This window comes from Globicephala melas, chromosome 12 (genome assembly GCF_963455315.2).
Source record: "Globicephala melas chromosome 12, mGloMel1.2, whole genome shotgun sequence".
Taxonomy (NCBI): Eukaryota; Metazoa; Chordata; class Mammalia; order Artiodactyla; family Delphinidae; genus Globicephala; species Globicephala melas.
This window is the reverse complement of record NC_083325.1, coordinates 56,047,826-56,072,502: the sequence shown is the minus strand read 5'-3', so window position 1 is coordinate 56,072,502 and position 24,677 is coordinate 56,047,826. Positions and strand designations below refer to the sequence as shown.

The 24,677-nt window shown below is 43.5% G+C and overlaps 1 protein-coding gene across 2 annotated transcripts; it reads right to left on the bottom strand.

Annotated features, from left to right (window-relative positions):
* Window positions 1-981: 981 nt before the first annotated feature.
* KCNG3 (potassium voltage-gated channel modifier subfamily G member 3) lies at window positions 982-24,657 on the bottom strand. Of its 2 annotated transcripts, none has more exons than XM_030857826.2 (2): window positions 23,993-24,657; window positions 982-1,627 (listed from the first exon to the last, which is right to left on the bottom strand). In XM_030857826.2, exons 1-2 carry the CDS (start codon window positions 24,655-24,657, stop codon window positions 982-984), a joined length of 1,311 nt encoding a protein of 436 aa, XP_030713686.1. The 2 variants fall into 2 exon arrangements, with proteins under 2 accessions (XP_030713686.1, XP_030713685.1); XM_030857825.2 differs by having other exon boundaries at window positions 24,026-24,657.
* Between the last annotated feature and the right edge of the window lie 20 nt (window positions 24,658-24,677).

The window sequence follows — 24,677 nt, the reverse complement described above, 5'->3', positions numbered from 1 at the left end:
ATAATCTAGTGACAACATCTAAGCATGACTTTGGTATTAAACGGCTACGTAAATATCCTTTCATCTTAAGTCTTATTAAAGCCATGGTGTTTGGCAAAAAAAAATTAAGAGCAGAAGAAGATAAGTATGGGTTGTAATATCAAACTATTTCCATTATCATTTTAATGTTGGAAATCTTGTTTGGACATCCAAATCTTAGGATAATTCTCACCTAGTAACAGCAATGAATTCAAATAAAATGAACTCCAATAAAATGCTAAGCAATACAAATACTCTTTTTAGTCATATCAGGACAGAGAAAAAAGAAATCCAAAATGGAAAAGGAAGAACACACTCAATCTTCCATATGAAGCTGTATGATAAGGTGAATAACAGAAGCAAACACAAATCAGATAATTGAGAAATATGCTGGAGAAGTTTCTCAAATACTATTCTTGCTTGTATCTACTAGCTCCACTATACAGTTTAAAATGTGGCCAAATTTTTAAAGTAGTTGTTAAACACTTCCTGCATCTGACATATGTTTCCAGGGTACTTCTGACATTGATATGAGAGATTATAAAACATTTAGAAATGAAAATGTTACTCTCCAACAAAAAACACTATAACTTCCAAGCTTCCTCTGCATTCACAAGACGGAAAAACATTTGGAAAATAGTAGCTTTCGGTTTTAAAATGTTCAAATAATATACTTTACAACAAACATGAAACATGTAATTGTTCAAGGCAAGGAAGAGACAAGTCTAAATAAAACAGGATCCTAAAATTTACTCTAGGAGTCATTCCTTTTCCTGTGCAGTCTCAATCATATTTACTCCATAATAAGTAAACTGCTTTACCCCTTCAGCTGGGAAGGACAATTTTTACTCTACCAAGGTGATGACAGTACCACTGCAGTGCTCACCCAACGAGAAATGCATGAATATGAAGTAGCGTCAACTCGATCAAATGAAGTGTATGCAAGATTTGATTTGCAATGCGTTAATTTAGGAACTCAGCGGAGAGGCTCCTACTATATCTAGCTGATCTAAACTTGAGCTCATGATAACACTGCACGAAGCTATGGTAGATAAAAGTGATAGGTAATGCCAATAAGACGATTCCACTGACAACACAAACTCCTCCAAGAATTCTTCCAGGCATTGTGATAGGATACATATCTCCATAGCCAACTGTAGTCATAGAGATAATCACCCACCAGCAGGCAGCAGGGATGCTGGCGAAGTCCTTGTTGGATGTTTCCAGGTCCAACCCATGTTCAAGAAGCTGAGAAAGTGCACTAAAGATTGCCATGGCAACACAGATGAAGACAAGCAACATAACCATCTCTCGGTAACATCGTTTGAGAGTCAAACCAAGTGTCTGAAGACCAATGAAGTGACGGGCAAGCTTAATCACCCAAAAAATCCTCATCATCCTAAGCACCCTCAAGGTGACTCCAGCCCTCTGGAGTTGAGAGTTCTCGCCCGTAAATACTGTCATTAACACGGAGATGTAATACGGCGTGATTGCCAGTAAATCAATGATGTTCAGGGGTCTCTTGACAAACTCACACTTGTTTTTGGAGACGATGAACCTCACAATGCATTCTGCAGTGAACCAACCTATGCAGATAGCTTCAATTATCCTGTCAAGAGAACAAAAGAAGAATTGATCATTTTATTTTTAAGCATTTTAATAGCTCTCAGATTTCTTCAGATAGTACTACACTGACATACACATTCAGTTACCTTTCCAGAAAACATAAAAGAACAGACGGCATTACCAACATCATCAGACTCATCGGGATGCAACAGAACAACAAATACATCAACAAGTGAAAACTGAACTTGATGAAGTTCTTATTTATATATGGCAGGTAATAGCACTGAAAAAAACATATGTTTGCTTGTTGTCACTAATACTTAAAAAAAAAAATCTATCTCTTACTTGGTGGCTTGAAATTAACTTATACTCAGCTCGCCACACTATGAAATGTTATTCCATGAGGGCAGTGGTTCTCTACTGTGATGTAAGGTATTAGGTAGGTCAGAAGGACTTGGTTCCTACAGACAGTGGACACACCCAAGTTTTCAATGATTTACTTCTTGGTAAATAGGAGTGAACTCAATATCATCTCCGAAAATGTTACTGTATTTTTTTTTCCTACAGGCTGTGTGGGAGACACTGAATCTGAGCCTGCCTTTTGGGCTTTTCAGGAATGCCAGTGCCCTCACCAGGAGAGCACCAGGTCATGACCATCCTCATCACAAGCGTTACAGTGGAAAAAAGGCTGAGGAATCCTGCAGTGGAGCAAAACAATCACTAAGACCCAACAAGTTTGTTTGTTTGTTTTCCATAGCTATTTTGATTCAACATGTATCTTTAAAATATAGGGCCATGGACTTCCCTGGTGGCACAGTGGTTAAGAATCCGCCTGTCAATGCAGGGGACACAGGTTTGAGCCCTGCTCCGGGAAGATCCCACATGCTGTGGAGCAACTAAGCCCGTGAGCCCCAACTACTGAGCCCGCATGCCACAACTACTGAAGCCCGAGAGCCTAGAGCCCGTGCTCCACAACAAGAGAAGCCACCGCAATGTGAAGCCCACACACCGCAGCGAAGAGTAGCCCCCGCTCGCCTCAACTAGAGAAAGCCCGTGCACAGCAACGAAGACCCAACGCAGCCATAAATAAATAAATAAATAAAATATAGGGCCACATTTAACCTAGAGCAGTATTTACCAACCCTTCCATGTCACTGCACACGTTGAAAAGAATATTACCTACATAGCCTACTGGCGTCAAGGGGTAGCATTCCTGAAGTGGAAGCCACCAGCCTCGCCCCACACTCCCCAAGGCTGAGGAATTAAACCTCAGCACAGTGGTTAGGAAGCCCTGACCCAGAGTGAGAGGTAATGCTAAGGTAATTTTTAATTAAATTACACTTTTTTATTTGTAAATATTTTTATTTCAGTTATTTCATGCAGTAGCTTTAGAAAAGAAAATGCACTACAGTACATGTCTGTACAGTACAGTACAAATATGACTAATAAAATGTTTTAAACATGGCATTTAAAAAATTATAATTAAATTACATTTTAAAATTCAAATTTAAAGTTACTGTCCTTATACCATCATTCATTTTTCTCCACATAATTCTGTCTTACTATTGACCTAGACCCAAACATGAGAAGTATGATGGAGAGAGAAGAAAATGTAGCAGGTGGGATGGTAAGGTCTGTGGGGCAACATTTTGAAAAGAAGTACCCAAAGTGCATGGCACAGAACACAGATTGCACTGAATGCTTCTCAGGGAAATGAATAAATAAAATTAACCATGTTCCCCTACTATGGAGGTTCCTAGGGCCATAGAGATTAATTTGATTTATGTCTTGAATAGGTCGTACATTCACATGGTTTAAATTTCAAAGGTTAAAAAAAAAGAGTACAGAAAGAAAATTCTCACTCTCACCCTATTCCCCAGTCACTTGGTACCCCAGTATTCACTCCAGTCCCAATTCCTCACTGGTCAGAAGGGCAAGAACCACTGACCAACAAGAAAGTGGTAACTTGAGTATATTAACTCCCTGTGGCTGCTGAAAAAATTACCACAGGGCTTCCTTGATGGCGCAGTGGTTGAGTCCGCCTGCCGACGCAGGGGACTTGGGTTCGTGCCCCCATCCGGGAGGATCCCACATGCCGCGGAGCGGCTGGGCCCGTGAGCCATGGCCGCTGAGCCTGCGCGTCCGGAGCCTGTGCTCCGCAACGGGAGAGGCCACAACAGTGAGAGGCCCGCGTACCGCAAAAACAAACAAACAAAACAACAACAACAAAAAAATTACCACAAACTTGGCGGCTTAAGACAACAGAAATTTATTTTTTCACATACCCAGAGAGGTCAGAAGTGCAAAATCATTATCATTGGGCCAAAATCAAGTGTTAGTAGGGCCCACTCCCTTCGGAGGCTCTAGGGGAGAATCCATTCCTTGCCTCTTCCAGCTCCTGGTTGGCATTCCTTGGCTTGAGGCCACATCACTCCTATCTCTGCCTCTGCGCTCACCATGTCAAATCTCCCTCTGCTTCCACCTTGTAAGGATACACATGATAGCATGCAGAGCCCCTGCGATAATCCAGGACAATCCTCCATCTCAAGATTCTTAATTTAATCATATCTGCAACATCCCGTTTGATATATAAGGTAATATCCACTGGTTCCCAAGGATTAGGACCTGATATCTTTTGTGGGGAGGGATGGATTATTCTTCAGCCTACACACAAACTAAGCAAGAAGATACAGCCCACAGTGAAAGTAATCCAACCTATCGCCCAGTGAGGAAGATCAGCAGATGAGGTCACAGCTGCCCCTATTTCTTTCTCTATTGTATTACCTGCCGTTCTGCACAGAGACCCCATTACTCTGTGGTTGGCAGCAGCTTCTCTATCCCCACCAGGCTATCAGTAAAAGCTGCTGCCATAATGACCTCTATGAACCTGGAGGCTTAGAAAACTGGGAGGGTAATGAAACTTGGTAGATCTAGAAGATAGGAGACTGCATTTTTTCAATATTCAGTTTTAATAAACATATTAAAGGCATCCCTTCTCCCTGGTAATGCTCATCAAATACTCCATATGTTCCCCCATATTTCTAGCCCCTTGCAGTTAGGCGAGGTCACATGACCAGTTCTGATCTATGAGCTGTGGGCAAAATGACTACAGTTCTGGGCAGAGGCATGGAAGAGTAGGTGTGAATTCTCTTCCCTGCCACGGCAACCTGAAAGGCATGTGTCCTAAGTGGCTCCAAGATGGTGGGGTCCCTACCAGCTCAAGTCACTGAGTATGTGTTCAAAGAAAGACAGACATTCCCCATCCTGACTCTGATTGGACATGGGACATGGTATGTGAGCAACCAATAAATCCTTGTTGTGTTAAGCCACCAGAATTTCTAAGTTGGTTGCTATCCTAAGTAATAAACTGGTAAATTCAGTAAGTAATAAGATACACACTCAAAAAGGATTGCAAGAGCGCAAAGCAATAGTGTTCTCTGATCGGCTGTGGTTTTTATCAGTTCTCGAGCTAAAGTACTTGTCTCTTCTCTAGCCAGACATGAGCAAGAGCACTAGACCTGATGCCGGGAGCCCTGCTGCTCTTCTCACTCTGATCTTCTAAGGGATCTCCCAGCAATAAAGTCCTAAGATCCTATTAAATTAAGAAGAGTAGGGGCTTCCCTGGTGGTGCAGTGATTGAGAATCCTCCTGCCAATGCAGGGGACACGGGTTCGAGCTCTGGTCCGGGAAGATCCCACATGCCGTGGAGCAACAAAGCCCGTGCGCCACAACTACTGAGCCCACGCCACGACTACTGAAGCCCGTGCGCCTAGAACCCGTGCTCCGCAACAAGAGAAGCCACCACAGTGAGAAGCCCGTGCACTGCAACGAAGAGCAGCCCCCGCTCTCCACAACTAGAGAAAGCCTGCGCACAGCAACGAAGACCCAACACAGCCAAAAGATTTTTTTAAATAAATTTATTTATTTATTTTTGGCTGCACTTCAGTAGTCGTGGGGCGGGCTCAGTAGTTGTGGCTCGCGGGCTCTAGAGCGCAGGCTCAGTAGCTGTGGTGCACGGGCTTAGCTGCTCCGCGGCATGTGGGCTCTTCCTGGACCAGAGATCAAACCCGTGTCCCCTGCATTGGCAGGCGGATTCTCAACCACTGAGCCACCAGGGAAGCCCAAGAAGAGTAAAAATTTTAATTGTGCCAAAAACACCAGAACATTTTCAGCTAATTACTTCCACCAGCAGCCAAATTGTTCAGATTAAAAAGGAGGAAATCCAAATGACACTAAATAATCTCTCAGTAAGGGAATTTCAAAGAGGTAAACCCATCTGTAATGAGGCCCATGGGGCTCCTCCTGCCCACCCCCCAAGTCAGACACAATTTATCCAGAATTCCACGCTAAGGAGATGAATAAGTGAGAAACCCCAGGCATCCCTCTTTCACCCAGGATTATGCCAAGGCATTCTCCAAAAACAAACACCACTAAGCCTGCCAAAACTCCCCATGTTTCCAAATGGCACTCTTGCCTGTGCCACCTCCAGCAACTGCTGGAAAACTTAAGCGCTGTGTTTTACTGAGCACTACAGCAAATGACTGGGCACTCCGAGGGCTACTTCTATAAAAAACAAACTGAGAAAAAGAACGGAAGAAGATACTGAGGATACCAGAATCCTTTGAAGCCCATTCTGATTTCTTTTGAGGCCCAAACAAATAGAAGCTCATGAATTCACAGCTAAATATATATATATATATATATATATAGAGAGAGAGAGAGAGAGAGAGAGAGAGGGAGAGAGGCCTTTCAGTTCAGCACTGTGCTAAGCACTTTGTAGACATCATCTCATTTAACCCTTTTCAAGAACTTTATGGAGTGTGTCCTTCCCCTAATATCCCCATTTTACAGATGACAAAACTGAGGCTGAAAAGTTAAACATCTCTTCTAAGATCACACAACTAAGAAACTGCAGTGGCATAGCTAATGAAACCCAGATCTATTGGGCTCTGAAGCACTAAGGAACATCTGAAAATGCTAATGATTTTTATGACAATGTTCATTGTTAATATTAAATTATATACGTCAATCTCTTGGTCTCCATGGTTGATGTATTAGAGCAGCATTTTTCACACTGCTGGTTCTTAGCCCATTAATGGATCAAAATTGATGGAGGGTTTTTTTTGGAAATTAAATAGAAATATTAGTGTGCATCAAAGTATAGTTTCATAAAACTTTTGTTTCAGTTACATATAGTTGTGTACTAAGTTACGATGTAAAATGTATTCCCTTCCGTAGGCACTGGAGGAGCTCAAAAATTGCTGGCAATCATCAGTCATTCTAATTCCCCTAACTGATCCGTCATGACAGAAGGCACTTCCGGCAATGACTCAGAGGTTTACAAACAGGCTCCACAGGAGAACAAATGCTTTTAGTGCTAACCATCCCCTCCTGCCTGCAAAAAAGACTAGGACAGGACATAAAAAGCCATTAACTATGTTGTATGAGGTGAAGATCAGTCTCCCTCTGGGTGCTAACTTCTCATCTTTTTCACTCAACATTTTATTGTGAAAAATTTCACACATGGAACAAATTAATTAATATTTTAAATATACTTGCTTATCACCTATTCACCCCTATATCCATCTATTAACCTTTCTTTCTTGGATGCATTTTAAAATAAATCCAGATATCGGTGCACTTCCATCTAAAAAATTCAGAGTGCATATTATTAACCAGAGTTCAATATTTGTTTCATTTTTTGAACTTTACATGCAATGGAATGCACAAACCTTATGTGCACACTCACTGAGGTCTGACAAATGTGTAACCTCTATAACTGAAACTCCTATCAAGACATAGAGCAATCACATCACCTGAGAGTTCCCTGCCTTATTCATCTTTGTATCTCCTGCCCTTACTTCCCATCAGACACACAAGTGCTCAACAGCTTTTTGTCCAGTACAATGTAGTGACTTTGACAGAACTTGAAGGACTGGAATGGCTCTTCTGGGAGCTTTAAGGGATAACTGAAGCCTGTCATCAAAAAATGGTGCTGAGGGGACTTCCTTGGTGGCACAGTGGTTAAGAATCCGCCTGCCAATGTGGGGGACACGGGTTCGATCCCTGGTCTGGGAAGATCCCACATGCCGTGGAGCAACTAAGCCCGTACACCACAACTACTGAGCCTGTGCTCTAGAGCCCGCGAGCCACAGCTACTGAAGCCCGTGCGCCTAGAGCCCGTGCTCTGCAACAAGAGAAGCCACCCAATGAGAAGCCCGCGCACCACACAAAGAGTAGCCCCCACTCGCCGCAACTACAGAAAGGCCCGTGCGCAGCAACAAAGACCCAACGCAGCCACAAAAAAAAAAAAAAAAAAAAAGAATCTGCCTGTCAATGCAAGGGACATGGGTTCAAGCCCTGGTCCAGGAAGATCCCACACGCCGTGGAGCAACTAAGCCCGTGTGCCACAACTACTGAGCCTGCTCTCTAGAGACCGCAAGTCACAACTGCTGAGCCCACGTGCCATGACCCGTGCTCCGCAACAAGAGAAGCCACCACAAGGGGAAGCCTGCGCACCACGGCGAGGGGTGGTCCCCGCTCGCCACAACTAGAGAAAAGCCCAGGTGCAGCAACCAAGACCCAGTGCAGCCAAAAATAAATAAATAAAAAGAAATTTATTTTTCAAACAATCGTGCTGAATTGAGTTGGATCCTTACCTTACACCAAGTACAAAAGTTAACTCAACATGGATTAACTGCCTAAATGTAAGACCTAAAACAAGTTTTTTAAAAATTCCTAGAAGAAAACATAGGGGAAAAGCTTCATGACATTGAACTTGGCCACGATTTCTTGGCTATGACACCAAAAGAACAAACAACAAAAATAGACAAGTAGGACTACATCGAACTTAAAAGTTTTTGTGCCTCAAAAGACACAATCAACAGAGTGAAAAGGCAAGCTACAGAATAGGGGAAAATATCTGCAAATCATATATCTGATAAGGGATTAATATCCAGAATACATATCGAACCCCTACAACTCAACAACAAAAGAATCAAATAGCCCAATTTAAAAATGAGCAAAGGACTTGCACAGACACTTCTCAAAGATGGTATACAAATGGCCGGCAAGCATTTGAAAAGATGCTCAACATCACTAATCATCTGAGAAATGCAATCAAAACCAATCCGAAGGTATCACCTCACACACATCAGAATACCTACTATTAGAAACAAAAACCAGAAAACAAGTATTGATGAAGACGTGGTGAAATTAAAATCTCTGTGTACTGTTGGTAGGATTGTAAAATAGTGCAGCAGCTGTGGAAAACAGTACGGAGGTTCCTCAAAAAATTAAAAACAGGGCTTCCCTGGTGGCTCAGTGGTTGAGAGTCCGCCTGCCGATGCAGGGGACATGGGTTTGTGCCCCGGCCCGGGAAGATCCCACGTGACACGGAGCGGCTGGGCCCGTGAGCCATGGCCGCTGAGCCTGCGCGTCCGGAGCCCGCGCTCCGCAACGGGAGAGGCTGCAACAGTGAGAGGCCCGCGTATCGCAAAAAAAAAAAAAAAAAAAAAAAAATTTAAAACAGAGCTTCCATATCATCCAGCAATCCCACTTCTTGTTATATATCCAAAAGAACTAAAAGCAGGGTGTTAAAGAGGTATTTACACACCTGTGTTCATAGCAGCACTATTCACAATAGCCAACAGGTGGAAGCAACCCAAATGTCCATTAATGAATGACTCCGTAAATAGAATGTGTCACAGTCTTACAATGGAATATTATTCAGCCTTACAAAGGAAGAAAATCCTGTCACATGCTAATAAATGGATGAACCTTCAGGACGTTATACTAAGTGAAAGATACCCAGGCTCACACACACACAAAGACAAAGACTGTATGATTCTACCTATAGGAGGTATCTAAAGCAGTCAAAATTCAGAGAAGCAGAAAATAGAATGGTGGTTACCAGGGGCTGAGGGAAGAGGAAAAGGACAAGTTGTTGTTTAACGGGTATCTCCCCTAATATCTCCATATTACAGATTACAAAACTGAAGTTAAAAGGTCAAACATCTTTTCCAAGATCACACAACTAAGAAATTGCAGTGGCACAGGTAATAAAACACGGATCTACTGGGCTTTGAAGCACTAAGGAACATCTGAAAATGCTAATGATTTTTATGACAATGTTAATTATTACTATTAAATATGTCAATCTCTTAGTCTCCATGGTTTATGTGTTAGAGTAGCATTTTTCATACTGCTGGTTCTTAACACAGTTTCAGAATTGCAAGATGGTAAATTTTATGTTATGTATTTTTTACCCAAAATAAAAATACATACATGAAACTGTCCAACGAAGGGGAGAAGACAGGAGGCTCCTGAAGCAAGGAGCCCTTCTCCACTTGTAACTTGCTGTGAAACTACGGATAAGCTATTTAATCTCTCTTCCTGAATTTTCCTCAATGGTTAAATGATGAGAATAACAGTAAGACCTATCTCTCAGATTGTCTTAAGAATTAAATGAATTAATATGAAATAATGGTAAGTGCTCAATAAATCGTGTCTATAATTATCATTATTACACACCATCTCTGGGCTTGTAGTCTTCCCTTCACACTCAAAAGGAGATCATGTCAGTGTTTTCCTGAGTGCAAGAGAAGGCAAGAATGAAATCTCCATCCTTTCATTCTCTCTTCTCCCAAGAATTCTGCCTATATTCTCACACACTGCTGGCTGTAGCATAAACCGGTACAACCACTTAAAAGAGCAATTGGCAGAACCTATCAAGCTTTATACTGCACGTGAAACCCAGCCACCTACTCCAGGAATTTATCCTACAAACACACTTGCATATTTACATAAGAATATGTACAATGAGATCCACTGTTTGTAATACCCAAGGATAAAAAAATATATAAACATCTCTCCAGAGGAGATTGATTACATAAATGTATTTCCTAAAGTTATTAGGTTGAACCATATGAAATTGACATTGGAAATTGTATGACTCTACCTTATGCCATGTAGCCACGAAAAAGAGTTAAGGTGCATTCCTGAGCTTTGATGTGAAACAGTCTTCAAGATGTACAGGTGCAGACCAGTACATATATTATGCTCTAATTGTGTGTGTGCGCGCGTGTGTGTGTGCGTGTGTGTCTGCGTATATTGGAAGGATATTTAAGAAACTGTTAATATCAGTTGCTGCCTCTAGGGAGGGAGCCTGACCGCAGGATGGAAACTCACGTTCTACTTTATTACCTTTTGTGCTGTTAAATGATTTACCATGTGCACATTTTTCCAATTAAGAAAAATTTTAAAGAAAAAGTGAAAAGCATGCCCAACTAGAAGAGCAATCACCATGATGAAGTTGTCAGTGGCTTGAATCAACCAGCACAGCCCCAGGAGTAGCACAAAAAGAAAAGTTGCACCCTTCCTACCCCAAGCTTTCAGGCTTGAACGTATGAGGCATTTCTAGCAGGGCTATACAGTGTGATGATACATGGTGTAATAAAAATCTCCAACAAACTACATCACCGTCCACCAAATTCTCTACAGTCTCTTTCATGTCCTTATAAAAGTTTTCTCCATAAGTTCAATGGGGGAAAAAGGCAGGAATCAAACAAAAAAAAACTTGATTTTTTTCTTATGTATTTTAATTACCTTACAGAAAGAAAAAATCCATACCACTCATATATTTTTATCTTGTACTCTAGATCAGTAATGAAAATAAACAAAAACATACATTAGGTACTTACTCAAGTACCAAGCATTTTTCTGTAAATGTATACATATTAATTCATTTAATTCTCACAACTGAATGCATAGTACGCAGAGAACAGGGATCCTCACTGGGCTGCCAAGTGAGATGTGCAGTGGAGAGAGGCGTGATTGTAGGATTTATGGCTGGAAGCCTTATGGCAACACTGAAGCCTTATGGCAAAGCTGACAGATTTTCAAAGTCAAGTTATAGCTTTAAAGGCAAAGGGAACCCCTTAAAGATTTGGCAACAGGTGGATTCATTTGTTCAATAAGCATTTCTTAAGAGGTTACCATGTGCTGGGCATATTGCCAGGCCTGTGAGCTGGGAAGAGGCCAAGTGTACTGTGGGAATATACAGCGGGCAGATGTTTATGGGCTGACTGGAGGGTGCGAACAATCAGGAGGCTGTGACACAGGCAAGAGAGATGGAGGGCCCAAGCTGGCAGATGACGGGAATGAAATGAAATGAAATAATGCAATGAAATGAAATGGGGGATAGATGGCAGAAGACTTCAACAAGACCCTGCCACTGGCTGGCTGTGAAGGGCACAAAGAGCTACAGCTGCAAGGATATGAGCAGACGGCCCAAGACTGAGCAGACCTTCAACACCATCCTGGACCTTGGAGAGATGTGTGGGTCGGAGGGAACCAGGCAGATGCCTCGAGGCAAGCGAAGTAAAGAAAACCACCCAGCAAAATCTTACTACAAGAGATGGCTGGGCTTCCCTGGTGGCACAGTGGTTAGGAGTCCGCCTGCCGATGCAGGGGACATGGGTTCGTGCCCCGGTCCGGGAGGATCCCAGATGCCGCGGAGCGGCTGGGCCCGTGAGCCATGGCCGCTGAGCCTGCGCGTCCGGAGCCTGTGCTCCGCAACGGGAGAGGCCACAACACTGAGAGGCCCGCATACCGCAAAAACAAAAACAAAAAAAACAAAAACAAACAAACAAAAAAGAGATGGACACTGTGAACCAGTCTCTTGATTTTCCTAACAGATGAAAAGACAGAAATCATCTTTCCAGAGCCAAATTATGAAAAGAATTTCATCAACACCATGCTTCAGTGTTTGTGTTCATTACCCTGTAATCGAGGACTTGGCTCTGGGCTGCCTCTGAAGAAACCATCCACATTTCTGTGTGTATCTCTACCAGATGCTCTCAAAGTCGGGGACACCAGGGCAGCTTTTCTTCACCAGATGCTGAGGAATGAGTTTTCAGTAAACCACCATGTTCTAGGTGAACCTACACATAACAAGTGGAGAGACCCAAAATCTGCGGTTCTGGTTCTCACTACTAAAAAACTTCCCAGAGATGAGAGCAACAGAAACCCAGACCCATCAACACCTGCCCATCCAGGCCACCAGCGTTCTCCACTCCGGGTGGGCGCCCTTCATCCTGCAGGTACAATAATCTCCCCCAGCACCTTCACCTCCACTCCAAAGAGACACTAATCCATCTAAATAATGATGCAAGAAGATCAACTCACTGCAAGAATTGATCTGTTCCCAATCCATATACAACTACCCGATGGGTTCTACTCCTTCTTTTTTAAATTTCATTGGCAGTGCATTAGTAAAAGAATTTTTTAAAAAAGAAATGATATCAAGAGACCATCCTCCTCAGACATGATCATCTTATAAAAACTGATACCAATTCTTTTCTTTTTTTTTCTACTTTCTATTTTTTACTTATTTTTTGACATTCTTTTTTTTTTTTTTTTGCGGTACGCGGGCCTCTCACCGTTGTGGCCTCTCCCGTTGCAGAGCACATGCTCTGGACGCGCAGGCTCAGCGGCCATGGCTCACAGGCCCAGCCGCTCCGCAGCATGTGGGATTTTCCCGGACCGGGGCACGAACCCGTGTCCCCTGCATCGGCAGGCGGACTCTCAACCACTGTGCCACCAGGGAAGCCCTGACATTCCTTTTTTAAATATTTTTTTCCATTATGGTTTATCACAGGATATTGAATATAATTCCCTGTGCTATATAGTAGGACCTTTTTGTTTATCCATTCTATATAAAATAGCTTACATCTGCTAATCCCAAGTCCTTTCCTCCCCCAATTCTTTTCTTTTTTTAAAAAATTATTTATTTATTTATTCATTTATTATTACTTTTGGGGGCTGTGTTGGGTCTTCGTTGTTGCATGCGGGGTTTCTCTAGTTGCAGCAAGCAGGGACTACTCTTCGTTGCAGTGCACGGGCTTCTCATTGCAGTGGCTTCTCTTGTTGCAGAGCACGGGCTCTAGGCACGTGGGCTTCAGTAGTTGTGGCACGTGGGCTCAGTAGTTGTGGCTCACGGGCTCTAGAGCACAGGCTCAGTAGTTGTGGCACACAGGTTTAGTTGCTCCGCAGCATGTGGGATCTTCCCGGACCGGGGCTCGAACCCGTGTCCCCTGCATTGGCAGGTGGATTCTTAACTACTGCACCACCAGGAAAGTCCCTAAAAACGGTTTTAAAAATGCAAAAACAATGCTATGTTTTATGTGTAAATACATATGTATGTACAAGCATATATTAAAAGTGTTTTTGATTTGCCCCTTTGCTTAGACCTGCTAGGCGTCCCTGCCTGGTGAGGAGGCTGAAGCCATGGAAGCCCCCGCATACTACACCTTGGAATAGCTGTCTTGGAGGAGGGCACATCCAGAGCCCCACATGCCACTGGGCCTGAACTGAGAACAAGCCTGGGCCTGGGCTCTGGATAACTTCCCTGCCCTGAGCCGCCCCTCCTGCCAAAGCCCCCAGTTCTGAGGGAACATGCACTACTGTGCATATGGGCTGCCACGTCACTCCTGCACTGGACATGCAGACGGTCCCCAGGTGGAGAGCGGCCAAAAACACTGGTGAGACCCGCACGTCCAACAGCCAGTGGCTAATCCAGGATGGAGCGACAGTCCCGTCAAGAAGAGGCCAAAGACAAACACCGCAGGGCACAATAGGGCCTGAATAGCCAGGAGATGCCAGCAGCAGCGGAGGCCAAAAAACACGCGGCCAGATCGCCTCCAAGTGCCCAGGCTGCTTCCCAACCCACACCCCGAAGCTGCGGAAACCCTGTAGAGGCTTGAAGCCCTGTGGAACTCGGCAACAAGAAGAATCATGGCCTTCTGCCTGGCCCACATCGCCCCTTCAACACATGCCCTGGCCTGGGGCCTGGGTCATCCCAGTGGAGGGCTCGTTATGCCTGTCTGGACTCCTCCCCTGGGCCCCACCTTGCTCTGGGATGAGCCTGGAAGACTGTGGGGCAGAACATTCCATATGTCCCTCCTTTCCTGGATTACTGACAGGTTTCTCAATTAGAAATCTCTCTTCAGGGAATCCATACTATCTTAAGGAACTTTTTTGTAGCTGTACTCAGAATTGTCATGTTTACGTTAATTCCAATTATGAGCAATGATTAAAACGTGCTTCCTTTTAAAAAAAAAGTGTGGGCTTCCCTGGTGGTGCAGTGGTTAAGAATCCACCTGTCAATGCAGGGGACACGGGTGCAAGCACTGGCCCGGGAAGATCCCACATGCCACGGAGCAACTAGGCCAGTGTGCTACAACTACTGAGCCTGCGCTCTAGATCCTGTGAGCCACAACTACTGAGCCCGCGTGCCACAACTGCTGAAGCCCGTGCCCCTATAGCCCATGCTCTGCAACAAGGGAAGCCACTGCAATGAGAAGCCCGTGCACCGCAATGAAGAGTAGCCCCCGCTCGCTGCAACTAGAGAAAGCTCCCGCGCAGCAATGAAGACCCAAAGCAGCCAAAAAATAAATTAATTTTTTAAAAAGTGTGTTTTTGTTTGTTTGTTTGTTTTGGTTGCGCTCTGTGCATGCAGGATCTTAGTTCCCTGATCAGAGATCATACCCACACCCCTTGCATTGCGGGCAGAGTCTTAAGCACTGGACTGCCAGGGAATTCCCTAAAAGTGTTTTTAAATGCATAAAATAATAACACCAAAGTCAGGAAAGTGGCTATATCTGTGGAAAAGGAAGTGATTTCAATGGGGAAAATGCACCTAGTAGACTTCAACTGTACTTTTTATGTTTTATTTCTTAAGATGGGTGGTAGGTACACAGGTGCTCGATGTACTATAATCTATACTTTTTTACATGCCTGAAAGACTTTATGATGGTTTTATGCACAACTTCTTCTTCTGCCTTCGTAAAACATGTATTTCCTTTATTTCACAGATCGATTTGTTCTGCTTTTTAAGTTTCTGGTAATTGTATTCAAAGAAAACAAATTTTGATTGGCATAAAGAAATCACATTTTTTAAAAATGCTTAAAGTTTGCTTTATTTTCAATAGTCTCCTAAGTTAAAAATAATTCTTTAGAGCATTTGCTGTAGAAATGTTAAAGCACCAACATCCACCATTTAAATAAATTATACAGATTAAATGAGAAATAGGGACAATGTGTTTTAAAAGCCCATTGTATAAGGTACTGTTTTTTTTGTTTGTTTATAAATTTATTTATTTATTTTGAGTTGCGTTGGGTCTTTGTTCCTGTGCGCAGGCTTTCTCTAGTTGCAGCGAGCGGGGGCTACTCTTTCGTTGTGGTGCGCAGGCTTCTCATTGCGGTGGCTTCTCTTGTTGAGGATCACGGGGCTCTAGGCATGCAGGCTTCAGTAGTTGTGGCATGCGGGCTTCAGTAGTTATGGCTCACGGGCTTAGTTGCTCCGCAGCATGTGGGATCTTCCTGGATCGGGGATCAAACCCATGTCCCCTGCGTTGGCAGGCGGATTCTTAACCACAGCACCAGCTATTATAATAGTCCCCAGCTATTTTTCCACTTTGGAATTTATCCAACATATGCACTTATACCAATTTGCAAAGAAACATGAAAAAGACTGTGTTCTGCACTCCTGTTTGCATTTTTGAAAAACTACAGTCGAGCTAACCATTCCACAGCAGAGTAGAGCAGGGACCTGGGAATCAAATGCCAGGTCACGACTTAACCACTATGTGAGTCTGACATCCTACTTAATCTATCTAAATCTCAGTCATAAAATGGGGATAAGAATGGTGCTACCTTGTAGGATTATTATGAGGCTTAGATGATAAAATAATTATAAAACTTTAACAAGTGACTAGCACATTATAAGTATTCAATAAATACTGACTATTACAGCCATTACTATAATTGATAGGACAGACACTTGTAAATGAACTGTGGCCCATCTATACAATGGAATACTACACAAATTTTAAAAAGAAGGAGGAAGATTTATATTAACTGATGTGGAAAGAGTTCCTAGATGTTAAGTGAAAAAAGCAAATTGCTAAACAAGATTATAGAATGATCCCAGTTATAAATTTCAAAGACACCTGTAAGGGGGCTTCCCTGGTGGTGCAGTGGTTAAGAATCCACCTACTAGGGCTTCCCTGGTGGCGCAGTGGTTGAGAGTCCGCCTGCCGATGCAGGGGACATGGGTTTGTGCCCCGGTCCAGGAAGATCCCACATGCCACGGAGTGGCTGGGCCCGTGAGCCATGGCCGCTGGGCCTGCGCTCCGCAACGGGAGAGGCCACGGCAGTGAGAGGCCCGCGTACCGCAAAAAAAAAAAAAAAAAAAAAAAAGAATTCACCTGCCAATGCAGAGGACATGGGTTCAAGCCCCGGCCCGGGAAGATCCCACATGCCACAGAGCAACTAAGTCCGTGCGACACAACTACTGAGCCTGCACTACTGAAGCCGTGTGCCTAGAGCCCGTGCTCCACAACAAGAGAAGCCACTACAATGAGAAGCCTGCGCACTGCAACAAAGAGTAGCCCCCGCTTGCTGCAACCAAAGAAAGCCCGTGCACAGCAACAAAGACCCAACGCAGCCAAAAAATAAAATAAAAAATAAATAAATTTATTAAAAAAATAAAAAGACACCTGTAGGGACTTCCCTGGTGATGCATGGATAAGACTCCATGCTCCCAATGCAGGGGGCCCAGGTTTGATCCCTGGTCAGGGAACTAGATCCCACATGCATGCCGCAACTAAGAGTTTGCATGCCACAACTAAGGAGCCCACCTGCTGCAACAAAGACCCGGTGCAGTCAAATAAATAAATATATATATAAATAAATAAGAGACATGTGTATAATATGCATATATAATTATGTGGATAGTGGATATACACATATATACACTCATATATATGTAGTGTGTATATTTGTATATATGCAAAGAAAATTTCTGGAAGAATACTCAGAAACTGGGTAATAGGATGCAGGAGAAAGAGGCATGTTTACTCTTTACTCTGTAACACTTAGAACCGTACTTTTTTCCAATGAGCAAAGTTTTCATTTGGAAAAAAAAAAAGAATAATGTTTAAAATAACTTGCTTACCAAAAGGGAGAAAAAAAGCACTTTGATTAAAGAAAAGGTATTAAAAGGAAGTTTCCACTGAATTCTAAAATTGGCAGCAGATAGAAAAACCCTGTACACATATTAAAAGAAACAGTCCACTGTGAAAGAACAGACTTTAACTGAGGTTCTGGGTTATGTTCAATCCTATCAGAGATCTATTAATTACTGGTTTCCGAAAATATCCACCTTATCTGCAAAGTAAAAGCACTGAGACTTTCATCTTCAGTTTCAAATATTGCTTTTTATTTTTAAAGTACTTTAAAAAACCTATTGAATTTACATAATATTGACCTAAAAGGCAATAGAAATAATACAGTTGAGTTTTAAATTTCTATCACCTGCTGTTTCATTTTTATTTCATTTTTTAAACTTGGGCTTAAAATAACACCTAAAGAAATTTAAATATCTTTACATCTCAAAGTCTCACAACACAAAGCAACTTTTAGAAATAATTTCTAAAGAACAGATTAAAATTACAGCAAGGCTTTGCATGCTAAAGAGATTTAAAACTCAAAAGAGAACACTGCTGGGCTTCCCTGGTGGTGCAGTGGTTAAGAATCTACCTGCCAATGCAGGGGACATGGGTTCAAGCCCTGGTCCGGGAAGATCCTACATGCCGCGGAGCAACTAAGGCCGTGTGCCACAACTACTGAGCCTGCGGTCTAGAGCCTGTGAGCCACAACAATTGAGCCCACCCGCTGCAACTACTGAAGCCCACACACCTAGCCCATGCTCCACAACAAGAGAAGCCACCGCAGTGAGAAGTCCATGCACCACAACGAAGAGTATCCCCTGCTCGCCGCAACTAGAGAAAGCCCGCGCGCAGCAAGACCCAACACAGCCAAAAATAAAATTAATTAACTAATTAATTTTTAAAAGTTTAAAAAAAAGAGAGAACACTGCTGCTGAGAAAACTGAGGGACCAAAAAGTAAAAGGCACAACTTATTTATATATGGTCCATGTTTTATTTTTTTAAATTTATTTATTTATTATTTTTTTAAACCCAAGCCCCCTGCATTGGGAGCACAGAGGCTTTTTTTAATTTTATTTTATTTATTTATTTTTTTAAAAAATATTTATTTTATTTTTGGCTGCGTTGGGTCTTCGTTTCTGTGCGCAGGCGTTCTCTAGTTGCAGTGAGCAGGGGCTTCTCGTGGCAGTGGCTTCTCTTGTTGTGGAGCACGGGCTCTAGGCACGCGGGTTTCAGTAGTTGTAGCACTTGGGCTCAGTAGTTGTGGCTCGCAGGCTCTAGAGTGCAGGCTCAGTAGTTGTGGCACACGTGCTTAGTTGCTCCGCGGCATGTGGGATCTTCCCGGACCAGGGCTCGAACCCGTGTCCCCTGCATTGGCAGGCGGATGCTTAACCACTGTGCCTCGAGGGAAGTCCCTGTAGTTTTCTTTGAATGGGGTCCTAAATTAGAGAACAAAATATTTGCAATTTATGTCATTAACAAAGAGCTAATTTCTTAATTCTTTCTAAAAATCGCCAACTAAGAAAGTCATCGCCAAAATTTACACAGCTCACTGAAAAGTAAAATAAGTGAGTCCTAAGTATATGTAAAGATGCACATTTTTACTCAAGGCAAAAATAAATTAAAACTGGGCTTCCCTGGTGGCGCAGTGGTTGAGAGTCCGTCTGCCGATGCAGGGGACACGGGTTTGTGCTCCGGTCCTGGAAGATCCCACATGCCGCGGAGCTGCTGGGCCCGTGAGCCATGGCCGCTGAGCCTGCGCGTCTGGAGCCTGTGCTCCGCAAGGGGAGAGGCCACATTAGTGAGAGGCCCGCGAACCACAAAAATAAATAAATAAATAAAATAAAATAAATTAAAACTACTAGACACCATTTTTCACCTTCCAGCATGATAAAAAATCAAAAGTATAAGTATGTTATAAGTCATAATTCTAGTTATTACTTTAAAATGTGTATCTCAGAAATAACTAAAAAAAAAAAAAATCAAAAGTCTAATAACACTTTGTAGAGTATGAAAAAACATGGTCTCTCACACACTGCTGGTGGGAGTATAAATTGATACAACTTTTTGCAGAGCAATTTGGAATTATCTATGAAAATGACAAGTACAAAATATGGAGTAGATAACCAGCAAGGACCTACTGTAGCATAAGGAACTATATTCAGTATCTTGTAATAACTACAAAGGAAAAGAATCTAAAAAAGAATACATATATATGTTACTGAATCACTTTGCTGTATACCTGAAACTAACACAACATTCTAAATCAATTATATTTCAATAAAAATTTTAAAAATTATATATATATAATTTTTTAAAAGGCAAGTACAAATGTCCTTTGACCCAATGACTTACTTTCAGGCATTTATCCTATGGATATACTTTCATGAAAGCAAAATAATGTACATGTACAAGGATATTCACTACAGCATTCCCTACAGACAAGAAACAATGTTAAGTGTCCAGAAATTATAGGACATTCATACAATGGAACGTCATGCAGCTGCATAAAAGAACTAAGCAGTTCTTGGGATTGTCTGTTGTTTTTTGGCTGCGCAGAGTGGTTTACCGGGTCTTAGTTCCCGGATCTTAGCTCCCCACCAGGGATTGAACCCACCCTGGCAGTGAAAGGGTCAGGTCTTAACCACTGGACCGCCAGGGAAGTCCCCAAACCATATATTCTTATCTTTATCCCTTTTGCACAGTAAGTACTTGATAAATAATGACTCCCTGACTTAACAGACTTTTTTCTCATTCTAGCACAGGATCCCATTCTCCTCAACTAAGAGTTCTACCGCCTGAATGCCTCAGCCTTAACCCACAGAGCTCTTCAATCTATGCAAGAGAAGATACATTCCTGGAAGGTTATATTTTGAAATGTAGATAAACAATAGATATTTATTGTGCCTGAATAATAGTTTTTTCTAAAAGATGCTATCATAATAAATAGTACAATATAAGAGAATTTAGATGCCTTCTAGGGCTTTTCATCTCATTTAGTTTGGTGGCTAAGACATGGTTATATAAAAAAATAACCACCATGCTAGGAAGGATATTACAGCTGCCAAATGAGTCACACAAGTAAGCAGTCTCTCAAGAAACTCAGGAGGAAATATCACATCTACTAGGGTAGTCAGGAAACGCTTCAAAAGGGAAACAGAATCAGAGTTGGGCTTGATGGATGATCTAAAAGGGACTGACTGCACAGTAAGGGACATCCAGGTGGTTCAGGAGCAAGTGAACAGGCTGGTCTGGACAAATGGAGCCTGCAGGTGGCAGGGAGTGCTCCTAGATCCTGGAAATCCACTTACTCAGTCCCTGAGCCTGTATCCTTCCAATGCCCTGGATTTATTTTGATTCTTCCTACTATCTCCCAGAGTTGTCATTTCATCTCCATTCTCACCAACCTGAAAGCAATCCAAGCTCTCATTCCCTCCCTCTGCAAAAATTTCCAAATTAATCCTCCTATTTCCAGTCTCCACCATTTCCAATTTATGGTGTACAACTCATGACATTTGTTACCTTATACTCATGATCCACTCACCCCAAACCTGCCAACAGCTAACCACTGCCTGCAAAATAAAATTATTCTCCCTCTCATTCCAGACCTTCTAACATTGCCCTGTCTCCATCTCTCGCTCCATCACTGGACTCACACTCCCTAAACGTAATATACAAATGTCATGCCTAGGCCCTAGATGTTCCTATTACCCGGAAAATCTCCGTATTTTGTTCCCAGGTGGGGTACACATGGTTGTACAGGTTTCAAACACTGTAGTTTACATAAATGATACCACCTGCCAGTGTTGGGCAGTGCACAACCTCTGCAACCTTCCAAAGACAGCTTGTTTCCATCCTCTTCCACCTTGAGACCTTCCCAGAACAGCTCAACCCAATTGTTGATCAATTGTGCCTCTGATTCCTACATCAATTGCCAGCTTGACACGGTTTCCTCACCCAAAAATGTTACACTATTTGGAATACCGAGAGTACCTTGAACACAGCGGATACTCAAAAGATGCTTGCAAGTTACAGTGGGTAAGTCAACAAAGGCAGATTGTGGTTAACGGGCAAAAAGCCTTGGGGAGGGACTTCCCTGGTGGCCCAGTGGTTAAGAATCTGCCTGCCAATGCAGGGGACACGGGTTCGAGCCCTGGTCCACATGCCACGGAGCAACTAAGCCTGGGCGCCACAACTGCTGAGCCTGTGCTCTAGAGCCCGCAAGCCACAACTACTGAAGCCTGCATGCCTAGAGCCCGTGCTCCGCAACAACAGAAGCCGCCGCAATGAGAAGCCCGCGCACCACAAAAAAGAGTAAACACCGCTGGCCGCAACTAGAGAAAGCCTGAGTGCAGCAATGTAGACCCAATGCAGCCAAAAATAAATAAATTAAATAAAAAAAAATTTTTAAAAAGCCTTGGGGAATTCCCTGGCGTCCAGTGGTTAGGACTCCACACTCTCACTGCCAAGGGCCAGCATTCGATCCCTGGTCAGGGAACTAAAAATCCCATAAGCCACGCAGCGCGGCTAAACAAAACAAGACAAAACAAAACAAACCAAAGGTAAAGAGCCTTGAAGGCCAAGAGAGAAGTTCCGACTTCATTTGGGAGATGATCAGAATATGATCAGAAAGATGTTTTAGGAAGAAAGCCTAATTTCAGCAACCACAAGCAAACAGGGTTTGAGACACTATTCTCAAAGTACCACCTTAGTTGTCTGTTGGAGGGGGCCTGTGGGAGGCTCCCTCTGTAATGTGCAGCCTCCTCAAGTCATTCAGTCATCCCTCAGTTTATCTGTTTGGGATTACAGATAATGGTTTTCATATACCTACACTCAGAGTGAAGCTTAAAACTGGGCCATTAAGCCAAGAAAAACATGTCTCTGCCTGAAATATCTGCGTATCTAGGAAACAGTTCTGACGTGAATAATTATATACATACATAAAATACATATACACAAATTAAACATTTATCCTCTTCCTTCACTTCTTTTGCAGTCTTCCTCTTTTCCATCTGTCTCTTCCCTTTTTGGTTTCTTTCTCTCTTTCCCCCTAAAATTATTATTCATGTCTCTCATTTCTTTCATAAGTACATAAATTAATTTCATTGTACTGATGGAGTACCAAATAAGCAATTCTTATCTGTAAATTGAAAACTCAGAAACTAATACATTAAACAAAATGAGTTTTCTAATTAATTTCCTTTCAAAGCATGTGTCTTAGATTTCATGTCAAGATAGCATATCAGTAATGGACTCCATGGTCCCAGATAGGTTATTTACTTCCTAAATTTAAATAAAAATCTTTACTCTCCAAAGGAAGAATATTATGTGGAAGTAATCCACTCCAGTATCAGGGCACATAGCACCAGTGGAACCATGCACATGTCTATCAGGAAAAGATTACCAGGCAAGCAACCAAGTTTTTAAAATGAATGGAGAGTAAATCTTAAAAGAAGATCCAAGGTAAAACACATGATACAATTTTGTGTTTGTGCCCAAAGAGGCTGTCTCCCTTGAAAGCCCAACTTTACTGTTTATTCCTCCCACCAAATATGCAAAATAAACTCACTAGTACTAAAAACAGAAGTATGCTATCACTACTGAAAGGTAAGCACTATCAAAGGAAAGATCAAAATATTTTCCTTTCATCCTACTAAAGTGAAAAGAAAAACCATTAAATACTGGATACTGTTTCTGAACTTAGGGCAGTTTCCCATGGTTTTTTCCCTCCCCAGCCTGAAGATCTTCCGGAAGTTACAGTGTGAATCTGGTAACAAACGGTGGACAGGTGCTTTGCTAACTCCATACTTGGTAGGAAAAGAAGAGGAAAAGGGCACGGACAACCATTATTTAGAGTCTATCGCTAAATTAATCTCCTTTATAAAAATTCCATTACAACTAATGTTATGCAGAGTATATAGAGTGTGTGGGCAGTGTACAGCAGACCACACCATGATAACAAGACTTCATCTTTTCAAACACCATCAGAAATTGGCAAATAATTCAAACTGCTCTTAGCCCAAGGTTAAATTGTTGAATACTAACGATAAAAGTTTAGAGAAATCTAATTAACCGGTTGCTAATTTGCTCAAAAGTAAACTACAAACATGGGAGGCTTGTTCATCTCTATCTGCATCTCCCCAAGGCTGGCGATTCGCCCTCAGGAGGGGCGTCTAGTGGGCGTACCAGAGCCGGCTAGAGCTGGGGAAAGCGGGGTGGGGTGGGGGGTAGTGAGGACCAACCCACCCCTTGGCTCGCCGCGCCTGTGGCCGCGCTCGGCCCAGAACCCGGCCTGGCTTGGCCTCCCGGAGGCAAACAGGACGGAGACTGGACCGACGGACGGGACGGACAGACTCGACAGGACGGACAGGACGGGCAAAGAAGCAGTGCGTCCTACCCGGAGGGCTCCCTCCCAGGGCCGGCGGAGTACCTGCTCCGGTCATCCAGGCTGCGGTTGTCGGCCGCCGCGGCGCGCCAGTCGGGCAGTGTGCTGGCGCACAGCACCACCATGGACACGATCACGAACACCACTGACACGCTGGCCAGGATCTGCGCGGCCAGGGACGACGTGGGCTCCTCGAAGGTCCGCCGCATGCGCTCCAGCCAGCGCCGGGAGGGAGCCGCCTCGGCACCGCCGGGTCGCGCCTCGTCGCGGCCCAGCGCGCCCGGCTCTTCGGCCGTGTAGAAGGTGTAGGTGTCGGACATGCGGTCGTCGAGGCGGCGCTGGCAGCAGTACTCGAGGTGCGCGCCCTCCAGGCCCCAGTAGATCATCTCATTGTAGAAGGAGAGCTCGCACATCCGCGGCGCGAAGCGCAGCTTGCCGTGGCCGCGCACGTATAGCAGGATGAAGCCGAAGGCCTCCGAGTGCCGGTCAAAGAAGTACTCGTTGCGCTCGCGGTCGTAGTCGTCGCACACCTCGAGCACGTCGCGCTCCGAGCGACAGCCGTGCAGCCGGCTCACGCGGCGCAGCGGGAAGTCCTTCAGTAGCTCCCGGGATAGCGAGTACCGGGCGCCGCCCACGTTCAGCACCACCGAGGCCGCCCCGCTGCGCCTGTAGGTCATGGCTGGCAGCCCAGAGGCCC

What these genes read in the sequence shown, in the direction of transcription:
- KCNG3 (XM_030857826.2), bottom strand. Translation starts at nt 24,657, where the DNA reads ATGACCTACAGGCGCAGCGGGGCGGCCTCGGTGGTGCTGAACGTGGGC. An exon ending in CCTGGGAGGGAGCCCTCCGG is followed by an intron (nt 1,628 to 23,992) that starts GTAGGACGCACT and finishes TTCTCTTGACAG; the next exon opens with GATAATTGAAGCTATCTGCA.